We start from the raw sequence: 23,563 nt of genomic DNA on the forward strand, positions 1-23,563 counted from the left end.
TTTAACTTATGTAGTAAAGAAATTTGAGTGTGACAAGCATGTAAGAATTATATGTAGTAAAAGTTTAGGTTTATTACATAAAAATGTAACAAATTTTATGTAGCAATCTTTTGTTTTAGATTTAACTAAAATCTTACAACTTCGTTAAAACTATCATAACATCACTCTTTATTTATTATTGAATTTTTGAAACTAGTGCAACATCATATTTTCCACTATTTAGCATTGTCACCCACGTCACGTCACGTCATTCTTTAAATAGCAATTTTAATTATACTAAATATTTTATAATTAAATTATTTAATTTAATAAACTATTAACTTTTTAACCATAACATGGATATATAAATAAAATTATTTTAAAAATATATTAGTTTAAGGTAAATAGCTTTCACAAAAGAAATTTTTTTTTGAAGATGTGGGCATGCATCAATGCTCATCATTGAGTCGGTTTCTCACTTATATTAGATGAGTTGTCGAAGTCGATCCACCATATGATACCATGATGCTTCTTGTTCACATATGATATTGGGTTGATGATGGAGAGTAAACAAGACCTAAATGAAGGCTTGAGGGGTGGAGAGCAGCCTTAGAGGGCAAAGGCTTATGCATCAGTCGGTCTAAAACTGAATACCTCTATTGTAACTTTAGTGTAGTCAATAGTGAAGACAACATCCAATTGATAATTAGAGGACAATTTGTACAACAAACGACCAAAGTTTAAGTAGATAGGATTGTTCGTCCCGAGTAAAGGGAAAATGGACGATGATGTGACTCATTGGGTGCATGTTGGTTGGTGTAAGTGGAGAGCAGTCACAAGGTTCCTCAAAAAATAAAAGAGGAAAAGTTTATAGGATGACAGCTTGACTAACCATTAGGTTATGGTTATGGTTAATTCGTATTTGATAACCAGCTTTAACCAAAGTTAAGCCGAACCTTGTAGGTTTATGTTTTTCCCAATTTTATACGCCTTTCTCCATCTTTTATATTCTTTAAACATTTAGAAATTTACTGCAACTACAACTATTTATATTGTAGCTTGGAACTCGCATCTTTCAACTTCGAAAACTTCATAACTGAGAAAAAAATGCATTAGATAAGCACATTAGTCGATCATTCAGTTATGACTATAATTAAACAATCATTGATGTATATAAAAATATACATCTTTTTAGTATCAAATAATCTCTAAAAACTGCAATTTATATCAAATAATATAGTTCGAATGACTACTTATCATGTTAAAATGTATTTTCAGGTAAATCCAAGCATCAAACGAAGAAACGAACGAAAAGTTAAAGAAAAATCAAAGAAAACCCAAGAAAATAGCAAAACACGTCCCCATGCTTTCCTGTGCAAGTAAGACGAAAATCTGCAAGAAAAGACAAAATACTGGACACGGGGGTTGTGCCTCATGAAGCACGCCCACGTGGTGAGTCAGCATGTACAAACTGATAGAGCATTAAATGCGAGTGGACAGCTGGACACGGGGGGGGGGGGGGGCGTGCTTGATCTCCCAGACTGCCTATAAATAGTGGAGCATATTGCATTCATCAAGTGTGCTTGAAGAAAACTTCTATTCAAGATAAAACATGGATCCTCATATTGTACTTAGAAATGATGAGATATAAGCTATGATCTATTTCTCTAGTTTTGATAATTCTGAAGTAACATTGTTAACACGATTACTTAGGTTATCATGCTAGTTAAGAAAATCATATGTTAAAGGAATGTGTAATTATAACCTATTTAAATAAACTAAAGGGAGGTTATGTGATGGACTATAACCACCCGAAGTTGTTAACATTGGTATATGAGAAATCGAAGTCAATCCTAATCTTTATAGTTTACTAAACTACTTGTCTACTTAAATTGACATTCTCGTGGTAGACATTGTCACACCACAACCTAAGGCGGAAATGTCGGGGTGTGAGCTGATTGCTCACAGCTCTCAAGGTTCTATCATGCAAAATTAAAATTATAATATCTATTATTGCAATTTAAATAGTACAACAAATTCAGATAATCATAGTACATAAAATTCATAATTAAACAAGTAAAAATAAACATCCAAAAATAAATTCTTGTATCTTCTTCTCTAACATGCATCCTAAGTTGCTTCAAACAATCTTGATAATCATAACATGCAGTAACCTGCATATTCATCAAAAATACTATATGTTTTGTCAACACGAGGTTGAGTGAGTAAACACCAGATTTTGTGAATATATAAATATAAGATAAGTAAAAATGTGCAAATTGTATCAAGTGAGATAAGCAATTCAACCAATAAGCAAGTAAATGAGTTGTCGATGAGCACGATGCCAGATAAACTGGACGATGGCTATTACGACAGTCGTATGATCATACTGTTATGAGATTATGCTCGATTCAAATAGAGCATATAACACATAAGATATAAATTGTTACACGCACATGACAAACAGTTGCAGTTTGCGTATTAGATAATAGTAAAATACATAGTAACGCATACGCCCCCAAAACGGTAAAAATGAGTGTAAAAAAGGGGAATGTGATACTCACCTGATCGGATGAACGAAATATAAGTGATAATGTGAGAAAGATAAATCATTCGGGATTACTGTCAATGATTCCTATTTAAATAATGGTAATAAGATTAATTATAAAGATTATCATAACTCAAATCCCATCAAAATCTTAATTTATTAAATCATGTTATAATCATCAAGGAAGAATGAAGTGGATTATTGATCTTATATGGTAATATTTATATAATTGAATTACTCATTTAGAATTTCTCTTCTTTTTCACCTATTATATATATATATACTAGTTTTTATCCCCCGTATTACAGGGGCTGTTTTACATTACTCGTTTTTAATATTTATATACTTATTTGGGTTTAATTGTATTTATTATAATGAAATTTATAATATACTTAGAGTTTGATGATAAAAATGTTTCACAAATAACTAAGATGTTATAACCCAGTTTAACAGTTATTTGGGTTTGGTAAGACCCAAGACCCGCTTATTTTTTTTACTATAAAATTGTTTTTTAATTATAAATAATATTTAAAAAAAATCATATAATAATTTTTAGAATATCCTATTTTATAGGATTTTTACATCAATAATTTGATGAGAATAATTTTTAATTTAATGAGATGTTATAACCCGTTTAAGAAATATATGGGTTTGGTAAGACCCATACCCGTGAATTCGTCAAATGCATGAGAAGCCTCCATTTAAAAATCAAGCAAATCCGGTGACTCCAAAAAAAGGGGGAGCGACCACATCGCGACACCATGGATTTTTGGGTTTTTGTTTATATATATTATAGACATATATATAAAGTATTCTATTAAAGCTTAAAAATTACATCAAACTGACTAAACTCTCCGATTGAATTAAAACGAATGTTTATTATTAGAATCTTTTGTATCCAGGATCGATACTTGGTTCTTACCAATACTATTTTACATATATGATTGCTACACTTGCATATTTTGTGTGTGTTTAGTCTTAGTAGAAATCACTTTTATAAATTTAGAACACGGTCTTGTGCGAAAGCTAAATCTCCATACTATTTTACCATACCGCACGCACCAACATCAATCGTCCATAACCGAACTAAACCGACTTCACACACCCCTAAGACAAGCATATAAGTAGTGCTGTAAACGAACCGAACGAACACGAACACGGCCTTGTTCATGTTTGTTCTTTAAGGAAATGTTGTGTTCACGAACGGTTCATGAACACTTACCGAACGAGATTTTATGTTCGTGTTCGTTCATTAAGGAATTGAATATGTTTACGAATGGTTCACGAACACAAAAGAACACAAATAAAATCGGTAGACTAGAGACTGAGATCGATATGTTCATCATTGTGAATAATGAAAGACTGTAAGCGAATCGAACAAACACGAATAAGGGCATGTTCATGTTCGATCATTTAACTTTAAATGGACACGATCACTTGATCGAACAAATATTTATGTTCATGTTCGTTTATTTAAAAAAGGAACATTTGTGTTTGTTTGTTTAAAATCTAAACGAATATAACTGAATAAAGATAAACGAACATATATGAAAAAATGTAAATAAACACAAACAAACATAAATGAAAACACTTAAATGAACACAAATTAACAAATATAAAATCTTTAAATAGATTACCCATCTAGAAAAATATTTAATTACTTTCTATTAATACATAAACGCACATAAATAAGTAGACACACAAACATAAATAAACAAACATAAACGAACGTTCATGAACATAAACGAACGAACATAGCATGTGTTCATGTTCATTTGTTTATTTAAACGAGCACAAATTTTTTATTCATGTTCATTCGTTTATTAATAAACGAACTTCACGCTAAACGTTTACGAACAGTTCACCGCACGTTTGGTTCATTTATAGGCTTTCACATAAGCTACTTGGGCTTGAAAAGAATTAATTAATTAATTACTAGTAGTGGGCTAATCCAATTCTCTAAATCTCACATTAATAATATTCTCTATCAATGAGTAAAGAAGCAGCAGAAGAACCCTAACATCAACACTCACTCTAAAATTGATACACTCCAAAATCTCCTTAAACTCCAACTCAAACCCATTGTCTGAAATCACTGCAATTTATTTGCCACCCAAAACCCATCAATGAGCAACTCCGGCAACGGCAGACGGAAGCCGGTGAACCACGAGGAAGAAGACGACGATGATGAGGAAGAGGGTAACGAGAGAGACATGGAAGCGTGGGAACGAGCATACGCAGATGAACGATCATGGGAGTCTTTACAAGAAGATGAATCTGGACTCCTTCGTCCCATTGATAACCAGGCTTTGCATCACGCCCAGTATCGCCGCCGTCTACGCTCACTCTCCGCCGCCTCACGCATTCAGAAAGGACTCATTCGTTATCTCTACCTTGTTATTGATCTCTCTCGGGTATTATTATTATTATTATTATTGTTGTTGTTGTTGTTGTTGTTGTTGTTGTTGTTAATAATGTTGGATGTAAACGAACCAAACCGAACCGGACGCTAAACAAGGCTTTGTTCATGTTCATTTCATTAAGCTTTTGTCGGGAAACCGGACACTAAACCAAACAAGAATCTTGTTCGTTACCGGTTCATGAACACAAACGAACGAACAGGAATGTGCACACACGATGTTTTAGTTGATTTGGCTAAATGAGGATGGTCAGTGTCAATGGTTCGGTCTGCCTAACGAGTTTGTTGTGTGTTTTTTTTAGCATTCATATTCACATGTTAAAACTTTTAATGAAAAAACATAAAAAAAAAGTTTATGAACACGTAATCAACGTAATCAAACGAACATAAGCTTTGTTCGTGTTTATTCATTTAGTTAATCCTAGGAAATTCCTTGTTCATGCTCGTTCATTTATTACACGAACGGACATAAGTGAACTTCCAGCAGAACAGTTCGTCAAGTGATCGGTTCTTTTACAGGCCTAAATGTTAGTAATTATTGTTAAATTGTTGATGAAATCAAGTTTTTGTATTTGTGATTCATCAAATATTAACATGTAGGCAGCTGGAGAGATGGATTTACGCCCAAGCCGAATTGTGGTGGTTGCAAAACAAGTAGAGGCTTTCATTCGCGAGTTTTTTGACCAAAACCCGTTGAGTCAAATCGGTCTAGTAGTTATAAAAGATGGTGTGGCTCAGTGCTTAACCGATCTAGGTGGCAGCCCCGAGTCTCACATCAAAGCCCTAATGGGAAAACTCGGGTGCTCGGGTGAAGCATCACTTCAAAACGCTTTAGAACTTGTACACGAGCAACTTGATCAAATCCCTTCGTACGGTCATCGTGAAGTTATTATCTTGTATTCGGCTTTGAGTACTTGTGATCCCGGCGATGTGATGGAAATCATTCAGAAGTGCAAGAAATCAAAGATTAGGTGTTCGGTCATTGGTCTTTCTGCAGAACTTTATATATGCAAATATTTATGTCAAGAAACTGGAGGATTATATTCTGTTGCTTTGGATGAGATGAGCAGCTGAGTTTGTGTTGTTTTTGCCAAAAGCTTAAAGAACTTATGTGATGTAATGTTATTATTATTGTTTTGTAGGCGCACTTAAAAGGAATTAATATTAGAGCATGCGCCACCACCGCCAGCTATAGCCGAATTTGCTATAGCTAATTTGATAAAAATGGGATTTCCACAAAGGGCTGCAGAGGGCGTTATCTCCATATGTTCGTGTCATAAGGAAGCTAAATTTGGTGGAGGGTATATTTGTCCACGATGCAAAGCGCGCGTATGTGAGTTACCGACAGAGTGTCGTATTTGTGGTTTGACACTTGTTTCTTCTCCACATTTGGCGAGGTCGTATCACCATTTGTTCCCGGTAACGCCTTTTGAAGATGTTGCCCCTATGCTTGTGCCCAATCAACATCGTCGCCCCAAGAGTTGTTTTGGTTGCCAGCAGTCTCTTTTGAATCCTGGTGAGTATTATGAATACATTCGTGAATACATGACCACTTAAAAGAGTTGTTTAAGACGAACATGCTTATTAATGATTGGTTTAATGATGTGTAGGAAACATGCCGGTTCGATGTGTTACGTGCCCAAAATGCAAACAATTCTTTTGCCTTGATTGTGACATATACATTCATGAGAGTTTGCATAACTGCCCAGGGTGTGAAAGCTTAAGAGACTCCAAATCGGTTGGTTGATCAATTTAATTTTGGACCCGAAAAATGATGCATGAAATTAAAGTGATGCATGAAATTTGTGTATTTCTTTTTGTTTGTTGTTCTTATACGTTGCCTTCTGAACCTTTCATTATATCGTGTAACTTGTAAGCATGGTTTCTGATAGGATTTTGATCCAGAAGAACTAAGGATTTTTACCTTTCTATTTTTACATCTGTTCAGGCAGAATCTAAAGATATATGCTATTGAAAAATAGATATTTTATGAATATTTTGCATCCTGATCGTACAAGTTATACCAACCGAGCACGAGCTTACAAACAAGGTACAAGGCTGAGCAAAATAGAGCAAAACAATACAGTTCATCACCTCAATGGCAGATTTGTGCATAATAAATTTACATATGTTACATAGCTGAGGTTATTTCATGTTTTGTTTTTTGATACGGGATGCGCCTCATTTCCAAAGACTCTTATCGCCTCGTGGTCATACTTTTAGAATCAAGGTTCAAGCAAATGACATTTACAGTATATTTTTCTACCAAAAAGGTATGCCACAGAACATGGGTCTGTGATTAAAAAAGAATCTATACCAGCCTTGTTGTACCATAACATTAGCAATTAATACAAAAAACATATCAACATTAAAAGGAAAAAGAACTCGGCACTCAGATTAGGGTTAACAGAGAGCAGATGTGTTGATCTAGAGGTAAAAAAAGGTGATGATATAAAAGAAAGAAAAGCTTATTATCAATCAATCAATCAATCAATCATGCCCAGTAAAATCCCACCGACAGCAAAGCTATAAGTAGGGTCTGGGGAGGGTGGGATGTAGGCACACCGTACCTCTATCCAAAGGAATAAAGAGGTGGCTTCCAGAGAGACCCTCGGCTCTAAGTACATGTGTATGAAGCAAAATAAAGGAAATCAAAGTTTAACAGTTATATAAAAATTACTACTAATTATAATAATATTAATAATAAGATCACAGTTTAACAGCTATATAAGCTAATAATAATTATAATAATAATAATATATGTAAGGGAAATACCATTATGGTATGTGACATAAATAAGTTAAGTCTAAGCCATAAGGTATTCAAATCTCTCTAAAAATCCTTAACTTTAATTCTACTTCTCCACGAATTCCTATCCTCAACCATGTCCTCGGAGAGGTTTAGGTCTATCAAATCATGCCTAATCCTCTCATCCCAAGTCAATTTCGGTCGTCCTCTACCCCTCCTCCCCTCTATAGTAATGTTTTCTACGGATCTAACAGGATTCGTCGTCTGTCTTCTCTTTACATGTCCAAACCATCTCAATCTCCACTCTCTTATCTTGTCTGCTATGTTCGCCACCCCTAATCTCTCGCGAAACACAACGTTTCTTATTCGATCTAGCCTTGTGTGCCCACACATCCAACGTAGCATTCTCATTTCTGCTACCTCCATCTTCCGCACTTGTGCCTTCTTGATGGCCCAACAATCTGTTCCATATAGCATTGCAGGTCTAACTGCCACCCTATAGAATTTTCCCTTTAGTTTAGTCGGGAAACTCTTGTCGCACAATATACCTATGGCTGCTTTCCATCTACACCATCCTACCTGAACTCGGTGGGTCACATCACTGTCTAATTCCCCATCGCTCTGTACAAATGATCCTAAATACTTGAACTTCGTTACCTGCGGGACCACCTGCCCTTCAATTGTGATCTGTGCGTCTTCATTGTCGTTTATCCCACCAAAATCACAGTGGAGGTATCAATCTATTTATCTATCTTCTTCAGAGTCTGTGTCAAGAGATAGGAACAATCGTGGTCTCACTGAACGCTTTTGTCCAGGACATGAAAACGGGTCATCAGATCTCGTCTTCCCAGGTTTCATTCCGAGAACCAAAGAATCTTCAACAAATCCATTATTAGTTTTTATAAAAATCATTTTACATCAAAATATTCCAAATTCACAAATATTTTACCAGCATCTGTCACCGCATTCATCGTGCCATTTTGAGACAGTGGCTGTTGACTCGAGTTTAACCCATTAATAACATCAGGTTCACCGCCACCTAAGCGGAGGGATATCCAGTCATCACTGGTCGAATCCTCGGGCATGGTTGACTGATCTTTCGACTTCACCTGCTCGGCTGCCTCAGGCGGCCTAGTAGGAAGAAATAACTGAAGTGACGGGTCATCATGTTCGAAAGCTAACGGGTTATCAACTAGTTCATTATTAATGTAATTAGATTGGTAAAACGAAGAACCGGGTGCGGAATCCAATCCAATTTCATCTGGGAATGTGAAGCCATCCATGGATGTAGGACCGCCAAGTCCATCATTATTATTATCTGACCCAAAGAGCTGAAAACTGGGTCCCATTTGACTTGTTGAAGGTAAAGACCAAAATGGTAACCCCGAAATCATCATCATTATTATTATTAAATAAACCTAAGGACGAACTCCCACCAACAAAAGGGGTAGAATCTTCAGCTTGTGGAAGAACAGAAAATGTGTCATTATTATTATTATTATAAGTAGGTGCTGATGTCATCGGGTTTTCAGTCTCGTCTTCCGAGTCACTAAGAACGACGACATCAGCATCCGCATGGACCCCACCTGGCGGGTTCAAGTTGGTAAACCCATATCCCAGATCCATGGTTGGTGAAAGTGGACCAAAATCAGCAGCGCTAGTGGTGGAATGACCAAAGTGCCCTCCGTCTTCATTAATACTCGGATCTTCACCGTCTTTACCACTGAAAGTAGCACTGCTGCAAACTGGAAAACCATTATTCCCATTTTGCCCGTTATTCACAGATTTTTCGGGCAGTTTATTAGCAGGTTTGCTAACTTCCCAAATTCCATTACTGTTCTTTTTTATCCCGAGTTTTAAACCTGTGTTATAAACTTCAGAACCAACTTCTTGTTTAACCTGTTTTGACGTTTCGGGTTTAGGTTTCGGTTTCGACTCGACTTCCATTGGAACGAAAAGAGTGCCATCGGCTAAATGCCACTGCCCAAGCTGCCCTAAACTTTTTTGGTCGCTTTCGGCTTTTACACGCCAAGAACCGTCTGGTTTCACCTCAATTTCTGTTACATCCTCTTCACAATTTTGCATCTTTATGAAATAAAGTTCGGAAAGGTTAAGCAAAAAACCCAAAAAAAATAAAAAAATGATAATATGTTGAAGCAGTAATACCTTAGTTGTGATACGACTAAAATATGGATCAATAATAATATCCTCCAAGGAGTAATTCTTGAGACAAATAGGGCATTGCCACTGAAAACAAGCCATGAATTAAAAAAAATATGTTTAATTTATATACGATTAAAAAGCGATTTAAAATTATTTTTGTAAAAAGCCTGCCTTTCGAGAGCGTTGGTTCATTTGTACAAATACTTCAAGATCAAAGCATCCCATGTGAGCACAAGGTTTGAATCTTCCAGCAATTTTCATTCTTGAACCACTCATCTGTATTCATACTGAACAAAATAGTCAACTTCCACAAGAAATAACTTATTAGTGTTATAATTAACAAGTACAGAAAAGGTATTACTTACAGGACACCGTAGATTAACAGATATAGAATCGGCCACAACCTCCAAATCACTGTCACTATCTGCATTATCTGTAGCGGGCCCACCACCAACACACCGACAAACACGTGCCACCGCATCTTCAAATCTCTCGCCATCAGATTCTTTGGGAATGAGGTTGAGAATCTTTTAACGTTAATGAGTAGCAAAACTGTATTAGAATTGCTAGAAAAGCCTGAAAATAGTTTATATACAGCTAGGCCTGTAAATGAACCGACGTTCAGTGAACAAGTCGTGAACCGATCGGTGGGAATTAATAAACGAATGAACATGAGCACATGCCTGGTTCGCTCATTTATGTTCGTGAACATCCGTTCATTTAAATTCGTTTATGTTCGTTTGTTTACGTCCATGTATGTTCATTAGCGCATGTTTATTCGCATACGTTCGTTAATATATTCAATATATTTATATTGACCCATTAGAACGTGTTTAGTTATAATAACTTTTCAGACACAACATATTGTTCTTCACAAGTTCGCATTACCATTAACTGGTTTTAGCTCTGTTATTTTTGTTCATCTATGTTCAATTTCGTTTATTTACATTAGTTTATACCGTTAATGAACAGGAACATGTTCATATCTTTTTGAGAAAATGAACACAAACAAGAAAACTATGTTCATTAAATTGTTCGTGTTCGATCGTTTGTTAGGCTATAGTTAAACGAACAAACACAAACATGCTCCTTTTGTGTCCATTCAGTTCATTACAAGCCTACGTGTACCAAATTAGGTTGGACAGTTAAAATGAAATACATCAGATTTAATTTAAACGTGTTATCATAGATAGAGTTAACAATGCTACGCTTTTACTAATTCACGAGTCGGTTTAAACACAATTAAAAAAGACTAATGTTTTCTCACCTGTGCGCCGTCTCACAATTCTGACACCGAAACAGAACACACGAGCATCACAACCTGTCAATGAAACTTTGTTGTTTCCTTCACGGATGCATGGCGTAATCTGACGTGGCAAAGATAAAACAAAGCTAAATAATAATCCTTAATAAGATAATATTAATATCATAAAAAACTTACAATACGGCCATCATCTCGACCATTTGCTCCCAAGAGTTGAGAACCTGGTCTGTTGATTGCTCGCATAGGCATACCTGCCACGTGTCACCCCAAATCTAAAACATAAAAATTGAATTATATATTATTTATTGAGTCAACATAATCAGATACAGCATACCGTTGACCTGTAAGTCTGCATACTGTGGCCATTGCATTCTAAAAGAAACCTTGTCATTCAAGAGCATACACCAGGCCTATTAATATATGAATAACCAGTTATCATTAACATGCTATTATCGTTTAAAAAATACGGTGATAACTGATAAATCCAACCTGAAGTTCAAACTCTGGTTTTGCTAACAAATCCCTGTCCGCTTTTGTAAGTTGAAAAGTCTTTTCAACTCTCTGCATTGGGCTTGTACTGAAAATTATTTTGAATGCATTAATACAAGTGACAATTTCAGCCTAAATGCTTATAAATGAACGGACATGAACATAAAAGTTGTTCGTTTAATTAAAAGAATGAGCATGAACACGTCGGGCACGTTCGTTTATGTTCATTCAATGAAGTCCACTTATGTTGGTTTGTATGCATCTATTTAACTCCTTTTGTTTAAGTTCGTTAATATATTAATTTATTTTCTTTTGGCTCATTTCAACTTGGTTTAATTTATTAACTTTTCCGGTCCAACACATTGTTATTCACATTACTTTTAGATAGTTTTAGTTCAGTTATATTCGTCCGTTTACGTTCGCTAACTGTTCGTTTATACTGTTAACAAACAAGCATAAACATACATAAACACACTCATTTTCTTAACAAACGAACATGAACAAGAAAACCATGTCCATCTAATTGCTCATATTTGATCGTTTGTTCGGTTAAAGATAAATGGACGAACACGAACATGCTCCGTTCAACATGATAGAACTTATAGACCCACCCATCTGCAGGGACGCTTGCAATTGTTAACTTCGAAGGATATAACGGATGCCCCATGGTTACCCAAAACCTGCATGCTCAAGAATCATTTCAAAAAATGTGCCTCTCATTTCTTATTAAGCAATTGGAAAAACTAACACGTTACAAGGCAATAAAATATAATATATACTTTATCATGTCACTTACGGATCTGCACGAGCAAGCCTACAAAGTTCACAATAAAAAGGTGTTGGAGGTGTTACTTGAATGCCCTCTATTGGCTTCTCGGGTATAACAACACAGACAATATGTTGCAACGTGTTGCACTTTATATCTTCACACTGAACGCGAGTACATAAAGCGATTACAATTATGAATTTAGGGGGGGGGGGGGAGAACAAACAATAGAAAACGGGTAAGATGTTTAAAAGTCAAACCTTTATCATTGACTCTGTTCGCAAAGAACTTGCACAGAGACAACGAACTTTTTCTCTTTGAAAAGTATCTTCAACTTCCTCTTTAAAAATTGTATTAATAGTAACATGTGAAATGCTTTGACTTTTTGATGCCAAGTCAGATGCCCCTGGAACCTGCAACTTTCTGAGGACAAGAGAATACTGTTAAAGTGTAAGGATAAAATAAACAGGCAATGGAAGGTATATTATATAAAATAACACATATAACTGTAAAAAAAAGTAACCTGTGAACATCGTCAACTAGTTTTGCCACTTCTTCCTTACTAGCAATGTATTTCCTGGCCCGTATTCCTGACATAATATTTATTTGGTTTAAGATACAAAATAGAAGATAGAAAACAAGAATATATCTGTTGGAATTAATGAGAGGAAGTACCATTTACCTCGATCATCTGAGACAATTGCTAATATTCGGTCAGCAAGATCCTACAAACAATGAAACCAACAGATAAAATAAAAAAACTTGATTCTTTCATAGCAAGCCAACTGAACACTAAAGTAGTGAAACACTAAACCTGCTTCTTTCCTTGTTTGGAAAGACCAAGTTGAGAAAGAATGTCTTTAAGCTCTTTTATCCGGAAATGTGCTAGTTTTTCCTACAATAATAATAAAACACATTGCAACCAATTAAAGCATGTGATTAAAAAGGATAACAACAGTAGGGCTTCTCATCTTCAACCATAATATGAAAATATGTACATTTTTTGCCCAAAAAAGGAGTGCAAGTGATAGAGGATATGTGTACATGTAACATGATACATGAATTTCAGAATTCAGATAAACAAAAAATCATTGCAAAGCTATATCAAACCAATAGACGACAAACTGTTTGCTAATTCATGCATTATACCATAGTTATTAAAAGCACTCGCTTCTTGCGCCTAGGCCCATTTTCCAGGCGAGGCCCAATATATGCGCTTCTAGTTCCTAGGCCCTCCCTTCTTGAAGTTGAGACGCCTCTATTGTTATTGATGACGGATCAAGAACAATGATCATTTGAACCTTTACTATTTATTAATATTGGTTTTCATGTTTTGAACTTAGAGCCGAGGGTCTCTCTGGAAGCCACCTCTTTATTCCTTTGGATAGAGGTACGGTGTGCCTACATCCCACCCTCCCCAGACCCTACTTATAGCTTTGCTGTCGGTGGGATTTTACTGGGTATAATTGATTGATTGATTGCTGTTTTGAACTTTTGAAATTACATTTTGAATCTTTACTCTTTTAGAACTTTGGTACTAATTAGATGAAATACAGCGTTGTATAATAGCTTTTCGTTTATTTCCTATGAAGAACAATATTATTATTCTAATACATAATATACTTTATTTTTTTTCATTTAAGTGCGCTTAATCAAAGTTGGACGGACTTGTAAGGTGGAATGCAATCCGATTAAGTTCATGCAAACAAATCCGGGTTTGGATCCTCTGCACCTTACCTTACGTTTTCTATTTTGTTGTTATTAATATTCCTGGACTGGGTCCCTCCTCTTCTTATTATTATTGTACCTTTGATGTACATTTCATCTCATTATTATGCACTGCCCTAGGATTACGACACGTGTGTCTGCATACATTACATTCTATACTACCGGCCGTCGATCTTGGACTTTAACCGTAAGGTAGATTGTTAAAACTTTTTGGATAGATTCAATGATGTTTTTTTTTGTCACTATATAAATTTCAAACGTGATAAAAGCCTGAAAATTTGAAAACATGTGTTTTCTTTAATAATTTTCATGGAAGAAATGTTGGCATAAATATTAAAATATTATATTCATTTTAACGTTCAGGATAAACATTTGTTACTGTAATAGTATTTTTAAGACAATTGATTTCAATGATTTGTGGGTTAAACTTCAATCTCACAGGTATCAAATTCTATGTAAGACTGTTTTTATATCATCTACTTGAAAATGTTATGATTATATGGATATTGATTTTGGTTTTAGGCTAATTTGTCTAAAAATTGGTAAATCTATAGATGGCCAATTCAATAGTAAATGAACTAGAAGAATTAGGTGACCTGACAATCTGACATGACTCAGAAAGTTCTAATACAAGGTTGTTAAAAGTCCAAGAATAAAAAAATACTGAACCTATATTAATAATAATGGTTCCGTCACTAGACTAATAATTAGTGCTTGTGTGTTTTATTCAGTGTTTTTTTTGGAGAACATTTGTTTTGTTGTGTAAGCCAAGAATCATTCCTTTCAGTTTCTTCATTTGATTTTTCGGAATATTCTAAGCTTTTGTTTTAGTTCGTGATTAAAAAAAGTTCTCGTGAATTGGTGGATAGTTGTAAATTTGGTGATGTGGTTTAAATTATGATTATTGTAATCTAAATTTCCTCGTGTGCTTGAATTGATACATCCTCGATGTAAGTGCTTGAAGAAATATCACATTAAAGATATACGCCTATAAAATCTAGCAGTTATGAAAGAAATCTGAAGTTATTTCAAGACCGATCATTGAATCGTCTCTCACTCTATTAAAGACAAATAAAAGATTCGCTGGTAATAAACGAGACATCATTTGTAGATTCGATTAACATCAATACAAGAAATCTCGACCCTATGCAATATTTGAAGTCTTAAAACATAAAATCATTTAGTTTTGAAACAATACTACATATCTCTTATTCTAATCGAACTCCAAACGTTACTACACGATTAAGTTCCTTGTAAGAATTCCTTCAAAAGTAACACCCGGCCCAAAAGCCAAAATAAGGCCCAAATCAGGCCCACCATCTTTTCCTTCATTTTTCCTCTTCAAACTCTCTTCTATCAAATACTCCAACACATACACAATTGTATTACTACTAGCATTCCCATAATCTGCCAATGCTCTTCTACTTGCACTCAGTTTTTCGGGCCACAAGTCGAACTTTTTCTCTATCCGATTCAGAATGGCCGGCCCACCCGGATGCACGGCCCAAAACAAATCATTATAGTCCATATCATCATTCACAAGTTTGTTCAATAACTTGTCACAAAAACCTTTTACATTCTCCTCAATGATTTCAGGAAGCTCTCTATCGAGTTTGAAACTAATCCCTTCTTCGGTTAGCCTCCCATCAATGACCTTTTCGGTATTGGGCAAGAAATTTTGTATCGCGGTATGCAACTCAAACAATGGGCTTTCCGGCCCAGTGGGCTTTGACCCAATTATCATGGCTCCAGCACCATCTCCAAAAAGTGCAACCCCAACTAGATCATAAGGCCGCTTAACACTAGGCGGTTTGTATCCAATAATAGTGGTTTCAGAGGTTGCTAACAAGACTCGGCTTCCTGGATTGTTTTCAGCTATATCTTTTGCCACACGGAGCCCTACTACCCCACCCGAGCAGCCCGAGAAGTAAAGCATGACACGATTAGTGTCAGGGCTTAGCCCGAGCCCTTTGGCTAGGTAGATGTCACCCCCTGGGAGTCGGGCTTCACTAGACGAAACGTAGACCAAGTGTGTGATATCGGATACGGGGCGGCCCCATTTCTTGATGCATGATTCTGATGCTTCAATGGCCATTTGTGTAACAGCCTTGTTGCAAATGTCAAGTCTTTGCTTGACTGTTGGGTGGCCTTCAAGTGCTAACTCAGGGTACTTCTTGAGTATCTCTTGTGACATAACCACATACCTTGTTTTCACTGTTGTGGTTTTACCTATTGTATTACAAGAAAGCAAAAGAGAAAGAAACCATAAATATTATTTATTTTTTCTTTTTTTTTTATGAAAACTAGACCTATTTGAACTAGGGATGTTCAAGAAGCTTGTGGCCTGATACTTGCTTGAAATCGACTCGTTTGTAAACTAGCTGAGCCCGAGCCATGGTAAGTCGGTTTTTTGACTAGCTATTTTGGCAAGTTTTGAAACATAAAACATAAAATAAAATAAAATAATTTATTTTTACGTATTTCAATGTATTGAAAATGCAATCAATCATACCTAGTAAAATCTTGCTTATAGCAAAACTATTGGTCATGTAAAAAATACAACATTTTAAAAATAAATGAGCATATTCAAGCTTTTTTCGAGTTGAATTCAAGCTCAACATTTCAACTCGTTAATAAAAGTGAGCAGAGTCGACCTAGCTCATTTAACTTCAAGCCCAAGCCCAAGACCAAGCTCAGCTTTGCTCAGCTCGGCTAGAAAAGGAGAATACAAAGGATGAAAAAACAATCTTTACATAGGCGAGTGAGCTTTCGCTTGAGTTCCGGATCATCACAATTAGTGTCTTTAAAATACCCATCAACAAGCAGATCTTGCATGACAAGCTGGTGAGGAAACGCTTTGCCAAGAGCCAAAATGTTTGCTTTCCCCACACCATTCTTCATCAAGATCTCTTTACGACTCATCACGTTAAACAAATAAACCGATAGATTTTGCTTAAGAGGGTGAGATGCAATGCAATGTGAATTGTTGTAACTGGTTTATATAGACAAACTTTTCGCACTGACTTGGTTGAATATGATTAAAGGGAGAGTAAATTAAAGAAGGGGTGTCATGGTTTTCTTTGTACATTGTATAATTATATGGAAGGTTAGTTGAAAAGTAAAAACGTCATGAGGTTGTGCTCTAAAGGAATGGTAAGTATAAGGCAGGTAAATTGTGATATGGTATCATATATAAAAGATTCTTTAATGCTTATTACATTGTAATGATGAATGATGAAGAGAGAGTTTTGGTTAAACTTTTTATACGATTATATTTTATTTCTTGCTTTCGTATTTTCTCTATATTGGTTGAGGTTCATTGATAAAATTTCTAATCTTTGGACGTAAATACATGTTCAATCCAAAGTTTGGTTCTTTTAAATGTTGATCTTTGATGTTAGAAGTGATTGGTTTCGCTATTCGCTTTCAACTAATATCTTCTTGCATCATTTTTTACTCAAATTTGATATTTTACTTGGAACGAGTTTTGTCTCAAAATAATTACATCTCGAACGAGTTGTGTCTCCGTAACGAATGTAACAATTAATCCTTTATATTGCCTTTTTACCCACCACCAATCTAAATAATGTATGGAATATCTCTCTTAAAATGCCTTCTTCCATGTGGTAGTCATTCCAAAACATAATCTCATTCCCATAACCAAGGGTCCCTTCAATCTTGGAATGCATGTCAAATCCAATTATACTCAAATCTGATTAAACATCAAAGATACTTTTGCATACCCATATTATTGTAGACTTTCTTACATGAACCGTCTTAATATGTCTTCTTGTGTCATGAATCGCCTTTACAACTTGGACACAAAGCTACTCCTTGTTTACTTTCTGTCTTCACCACCATATTGTCAATAATGCTACGTGTTCATCTTTTACACGACCCACTCCTAGGCCAATGAAGAGGTAGGTCCCCGCAAAGCCCAGTTGGACCCGCAAGACACACCTTGAAGAGGTACGTCTGCGCAAAGACTAACTGGTCCGGCAAAGACTAACTGGTCCCGCCAGCTGTTCCCGCAGGAAAGCCTCCCTTGGTACAGTACCCTGCCTGTTCCCGCAGCTATGGGTACAAGCCAAGAAGGAAGGCTACCCGCACTAACAGTAAGGCTACACGCATAAGGCACTAGCTCTTACACTTCAGCAATGTCACCTGAGGAAGGAATGAGCAAGGCGGGAATATTCCCGCCCAAATGAGCCAGTCCGTACGCTTCTGGAAGATCTTTTGTACTATACCTGCCAAGGTATGGACAAAATAGACAAGATCTGACCAAAGCAGCCCATGAATCAATCACAGGGTGACAGCTCACCGACAATAGTACGAGGAGGAGCACGCTCCAGTACAAAATGTCACTATCAGCCGCTGCCTACCCACCAACTCCCATCGTGGCACGTACATAGCCCGTAGTTGGTGGAAAAGGAATATTATACAGCTGGCCGTACCTGCTTGGAAACCTACCTTCGGCTATAAATACTCCAACACCTTGGAACGGTATCATCATCTCATATCATCTTATCTTATCCTCTAGCTATTTCTCTCAATATACACCTATATTCAGAGCAATCTAGTCTGATTCTCACGCCGGAGGGTGGTCACAAGGAGGAACCCCCCCTTCTCAGTGACGAGCTCACGGTGTCTGTTTTGCAGGTCAAGAAGAATAACCATCTTTGCCGGACCTAACCCTCGTGTGAAACATCTACTTAACCCTAAGATTATCCGTAATCTGCCAGGGTCGCCTAGTGTTTCTTCATTGGCGCCATCCGTGCATAAAAGCTAGAACTAATTCAGTTTTTTCAAAACCTCTGGAAAGATGGTTAAGGTCACTGCGATGCCAAGGCCAACGAGTGACCAAGAAACTCCGGTAACCACAACCCCAGCTACTGGGGGAACACTGGCGAGTACACGACTTTTACGAACACTACCCCGGTTACTCAAGCCGGGGCAAGTGCAGTAAACAATCCTCCCCTGGGATTCATTGATACCCAGTTGGAGAAACAACAGACTAGGCTCCCCCGCCAAACACTTGATCAAGTTAAAGCTTAGGCGGAAGCACGTCAAAAAGAATTCCAAGCTGAGTTGGATGAACGTTTACGTTCACTCCAACAGGCTAATGACGAACTCGGAAGCACTCGACAACAGCTCAACATGAGCAATGATTGCGAGTATTCGGATGATGAGTGGGAAGAATCTGACAGTGACGCAAACCCTCGTCATAAGACGAAAGGGAAGCGTAAAGAAACGGACCTCCAGCCGAGAAGAAATTTTGGAGAAACCTTCAAACCAAGGAACGCGGGGGGAAACCCACGTGACTTCTCCAAAACTTTCAGACCAACTGTTGCAAATGCGGGAACGTCCAAGTTTGCAAAGGACATTGCGGAAGCAATCGCCCCGAAGAGTGCCAAACAGATGTCCAACATCGGCACTTATGATGGCATATCCGACCCAGACGATCACTTGAACATATTCATAGCGGGGGCAAACGTCAGCAACTGGACGGAACCCACGTGGTGTTATATGTTCCAGATGACCCTGGTCGGAGCGGCCAGGGCGTGGTTTGATCGTCTACCGGTCCACCACATCTATGATTGGGCGGACTTCCAGCACAAGTTCAGCCAGCACTTCAGTCAACAGAGAAAATATACTGAAGAGCAGTAGACGATCCTCAAATGCGTTAGAGAGGAGGATGAATCTTTGCTAGACTTCATCACTTGCTTCAACTCAAAGAAGCTGAGTCTGGGCACCATAAGTGAAGATCTCGTTCGCGCCGCTTTCATTCAGGGCGCCGAATACCCAGAGCTTATCCGCACATTGACGGGTAAAGATGGCATGCCATCCACATGGGATGCCATCATGACGGCAGCTAAACGCTTTGCCGAAACGGAGAAGCAACTGGGTAGAAATCTTCCCCAGAGTACAAACCTCTACACGCAAAGGACCAGAGAGAATAATGTCCGCACCGCCCGACAAAACAAGAAGAGGAAGCTAGGTATTTGGCAGTCAAGGGTAAACTTTGACACCTCATCCAGTTCTCGCCCTCTATTAGGCGGAAGGGATAACACGCACCCACCAAACCGAAACCCCCGATGGACGCCACTCACCAAAAGCGTCACGGAGATATTTGCCACTTAGAAACTCCCATGGCCAAAAGCTCCAATGATCCGGCAGCGTCATAACGCGGATCAGAGCAAATCCTGTGACTTCCACGGGATAAAGGGCCACACCACCTCGACCACGTACTTCAAGGTCGCATTTTGTCAACCCATCTTGTTCAGTTTTAGCATTGGCTTATGATTTCTCATCCATACTCTTCCCGAATCCTTGTGACACTTCCCAAGACATCAAATCATGCTTCGTTCTTCCCGAGATATCATTCCATGCTTGTACAGGTCTCTCATTTAGCATCTTTAACGATCAATTACCTGAAATACAAAAGCACGTATGAAGTACCAAAGTTCTAACAATATACTCAATAAAACTACATAATTAATACACTAATATATATAAAAAATACCCGACCATCACTAACATTAAAATCATGTTCAAATAATAGTGATTATTCTGAGTTAAAAGAATATTAGAAGATTTAAAGTTGCATAAAATGAATGTAGCGATTCTTATTTATAATCGTTGAAAGTAGGGTTGCCGCTTTTATCCGTAACATGAAACCCAACCCAAGAAAACCCGTACTTGAACCCAAACTAACCTGACCCGAGAAACTCGAACCCAAGAAAATATTAACCAGAACCTGAACCGAAGTAATTCGGGTTGGTTCTTGGGTCCGAATTCTAGGTTTTGGGTTAACCTGAAAACTTTTAATTTTAAAATCATATTTGTGTTTAGGTATTAAAGGCTAAGTCTTAGCCGCTGACATTAACATAATTTAGTCCAAGTCGATTGTTCTCATTCCACATATTATGAATCGAATGTTTATTGCTTATTATTTTGAATATAAACCATAATAAACACTTAAATTAACACTTCAAAATTCACTAATCGTCTCTTGTCAATCCATATGGAGAATACTTATTATATGTAGTAACGGATTTAGTTGGAATAAACCAATAATTTTAATGTCATATATTGAAATAACTTAAAAGATAAGTACCATATATGAAAATTTGTTAAAAAGAGATGATAATAGGTATGGTATTGACAAGTGACAAAAATAATAGCCTTTTATTAGAATAGATAGATTTTTTTGGGTGATGCTAACTGTATCCCTCACCCATATATTTTTACTAAACATATATCCTCTCTCAAATTTTACATTAATACGATTCAGGCCATTTTGTTGTTTCTTTTATTATTTTGTTATCTTTTTTTATCATTATTATTTTTATAAAAACATTATTTTTATATTTTTATTTAATATTTTTTTCATTTATTTTTTACGTATATTTAAAAGTCTTTAGATAAACAAAAACGTTGTTTTTATTGTTTAAAATTTTTGTTTTCTATACTTGTTTAATCATTTTGGAGAGCGTTTATTTTTCTAAATTAAGAGATAGTTTACATTATTATAAAAAAACATATTAATTTTTATAAATAAAAGTGTTAAATAACATACAACTTGATAAACAAATTTGGCTCTTTTCTTAGATAACATTAATCCCATTTATCCAAACCTAACAAAAAATCAAATTGTTTTGAATATATTTTATAAAAAAATAATAAAAAACTAGTTAGAGAAAGCATACAAAACTTTTTAATACATGTAAAAAATAAACAAACTTTTAATAACAACTTAAAGAAATAAAATAATAAAATAAATATATAAAAAACTGTAAAACAAAAATAAAAACTTTATAATTTTTTATTTGATATTTTACGAGAATTATAAAATAACATAAGATAGACTAACATGAGGAAATGATAGTTTTGGGGGTGGGGGGGGGGGGGGGTTGTATGGTTAGCAATGGAAGCGGTACGTATAGGCTGGCCTTTTTTAAGAAAAAAGAATTTATCGCTTTTAAACCGATAAATATTTGATCAAGTGATGTTCAGGTCACTTGCAGATATATTTTTATCATAAAAGTTGGTGAAGAGGTAGGTCCCAGCAGAGCCCAGTTGGACCCGCAAGACTCACCTTGAAGAGGGACGTCTGCGCAAGGACCAACTGGTTCCGCAGGACCCACCATGCTCAGAGATGAAGACCTTACGCACAGTACGCCAGCTGTTACCGCGGGGAAAGCCTCCCAATGGTGAAGTACCCCGCCTGTCCCCGCAGCTGCGGATACAAGCCATCAGGGAAGGCTACCCGCACTAATAGCAAGGCTACACGCACAAGGCACTAAATAATTCAGTGTCACCTGAAGGAATGAGCAAGGCGGGAATACTCCCGCCCAAATGAGCCAGTCTGTATGCTTCTGGAAGATCTTTTGTACTATACCTGCCAAGGTATGGACAAAATAGACAAGATCTGACCAAAGCAGCCCATGAATCAATCACAGGGTGACAGCTCACCGACAAACAGTACAAGGAGCATGCTCTAGTACTGTTTGTCACTATTAGCGGCCTACTCACCAACCCTTGTCGTGGCACGCACATAGCCTGCAGTTGGTGGAAAAGGTGTACACAGCCGGCCTGGTCACTATCAGCCGCTGCCTACCCACCAACCAGCATGGCACGTGCGTAGCCCGTAGTTGGTAGAACAGGAATATTATACAGCTGGCTGTACCTGCTTGGAAACCTACCTTCGGCTATAAATACTCCAACACCTTGGAATGGTAGGATCATCTGGTATTTTACCTTCACTAGCTATTTCTCTCAATATACACTTATATTCAGAGTAATCTAGTCTGATTCTCACGCCGGAGGGTGGTCACAAGGAGGAACCCCCCCTTCTCAGTGACGAGCTCACGGTGTCTGTTTTGCAGGTCATCTGAAGAACATCCTTCTTTGCCGGACCTAACCCTCGTGGGAAACATTACTTAACCCCCAGATTATCCATAATCTGCCCGGGGTCACTTAGTGTTTCTTCATTAGCGCCATCCGTGCATAAAAGCAAGAACTAATTCTCAGTTTTTTCAAAATTTCTGAAGAAATGGTTAACGTTACTCCGGTCCCAAGGCCAGTAAGTGACCAGGAAACCCCGGTAACCACAACCCCAGCCACTGGGGGAACACCGGCGGTTATACAAATTTTACGAACACTACCCCGGTTACCCAAGCCGGGGCAAGTGTAGTAAACAATATTTCACTGGGGTTCACTGATGCCCAGTTGGAGAAACAGGCGAGGCTCCCTCGCCAAACACTCGATCAAGTTAAGGCGTGGGCCGAAGCACATCAGAAAGAGTTCCAAGCTGAGTTGGATGAACGCTTGCGTTCACTCCAACAGGCTGACAAATTCGGAAATACTCGACAACAGCTCAACATGAACAGTGAGTGCGAGTACTCGGACAATGATCGGGAGGAATCCGACACAGACGCAAACCCTCGCCACCGGGCG

The 23,563-nt window shown here is 37.1% G+C and overlaps 1 protein-coding gene and 2 pseudogenes across 3 annotated transcripts; 1 reads left to right on the plus strand and 2 right to left on the minus strand.

Annotated features, from left to right (window-relative positions):
- Positions 1 to 4,642: 4,642 nt before the first annotated feature.
- Positions 4,643 to 6,919, plus strand: LOC143533501 (general transcription factor IIH subunit 2-like; annotated as a pseudogene). Its single transcript, XR_013135370.1, has 4 exons — positions 4,643 to 4,941; positions 5,547 to 6,020; positions 6,102 to 6,462; positions 6,557 to 6,919. The product of XR_013135370.1 is annotated as a general transcription factor IIH subunit 2-like (transcript).
- A 1,519-nt stretch (positions 6,920 to 8,438) lies between these two features.
- LOC143533542 (E3 SUMO-protein ligase SIZ1-like) lies at positions 8,439 to 13,422 on the minus strand (annotated as a pseudogene). Its single transcript, XR_013135376.1, has 16 exons — positions 13,375 to 13,422; positions 13,191 to 13,271; positions 13,059 to 13,101; positions 12,900 to 12,966; positions 12,637 to 12,799; positions 12,407 to 12,540; positions 12,222 to 12,290; positions 11,611 to 11,698; positions 11,456 to 11,531; positions 11,299 to 11,372; positions 11,111 to 11,224; positions 10,223 to 10,384; positions 10,029 to 10,133; positions 9,861 to 9,941; positions 8,644 to 9,779; positions 8,439 to 8,569 (listed from the first exon to the last, which is right to left on the minus strand). The product of XR_013135376.1 is annotated as an E3 SUMO-protein ligase SIZ1-like (transcript).
- Positions 13,423 to 15,238: 1,816 nt separating this feature from the next.
- Positions 15,239 to 17,400, minus strand: LOC143533502 (type III polyketide synthase B-like). The gene is made up of 2 exons (XM_077028264.1): positions 16,858 to 17,400; positions 15,239 to 16,333 (listed from the first exon to the last, which is right to left on the minus strand). Exons 1-2 carry the CDS (start codon positions 17,024 to 17,026, stop codon positions 15,339 to 15,341), a joined length of 1,164 nt encoding a protein of 387 aa, XP_076884379.1. The 5' UTR covers positions 17,027 to 17,400; the 3' UTR covers positions 15,239 to 15,338.
- Positions 17,401 to 23,563: the final 6,163 nt, after the last annotated feature.

This window comes from Bidens hawaiensis, unplaced genomic scaffold (genome assembly GCF_021521415.1).
Source record: "Bidens hawaiensis isolate Kalapana, Puna unplaced genomic scaffold, B.hawaiensis_p1.1 tig00009774_1, whole genome shotgun sequence".
In the NCBI taxonomy this organism is placed as follows: Eukaryota; Viridiplantae; Streptophyta; class Magnoliopsida; order Asterales; family Asteraceae; genus Bidens; species Bidens hawaiensis.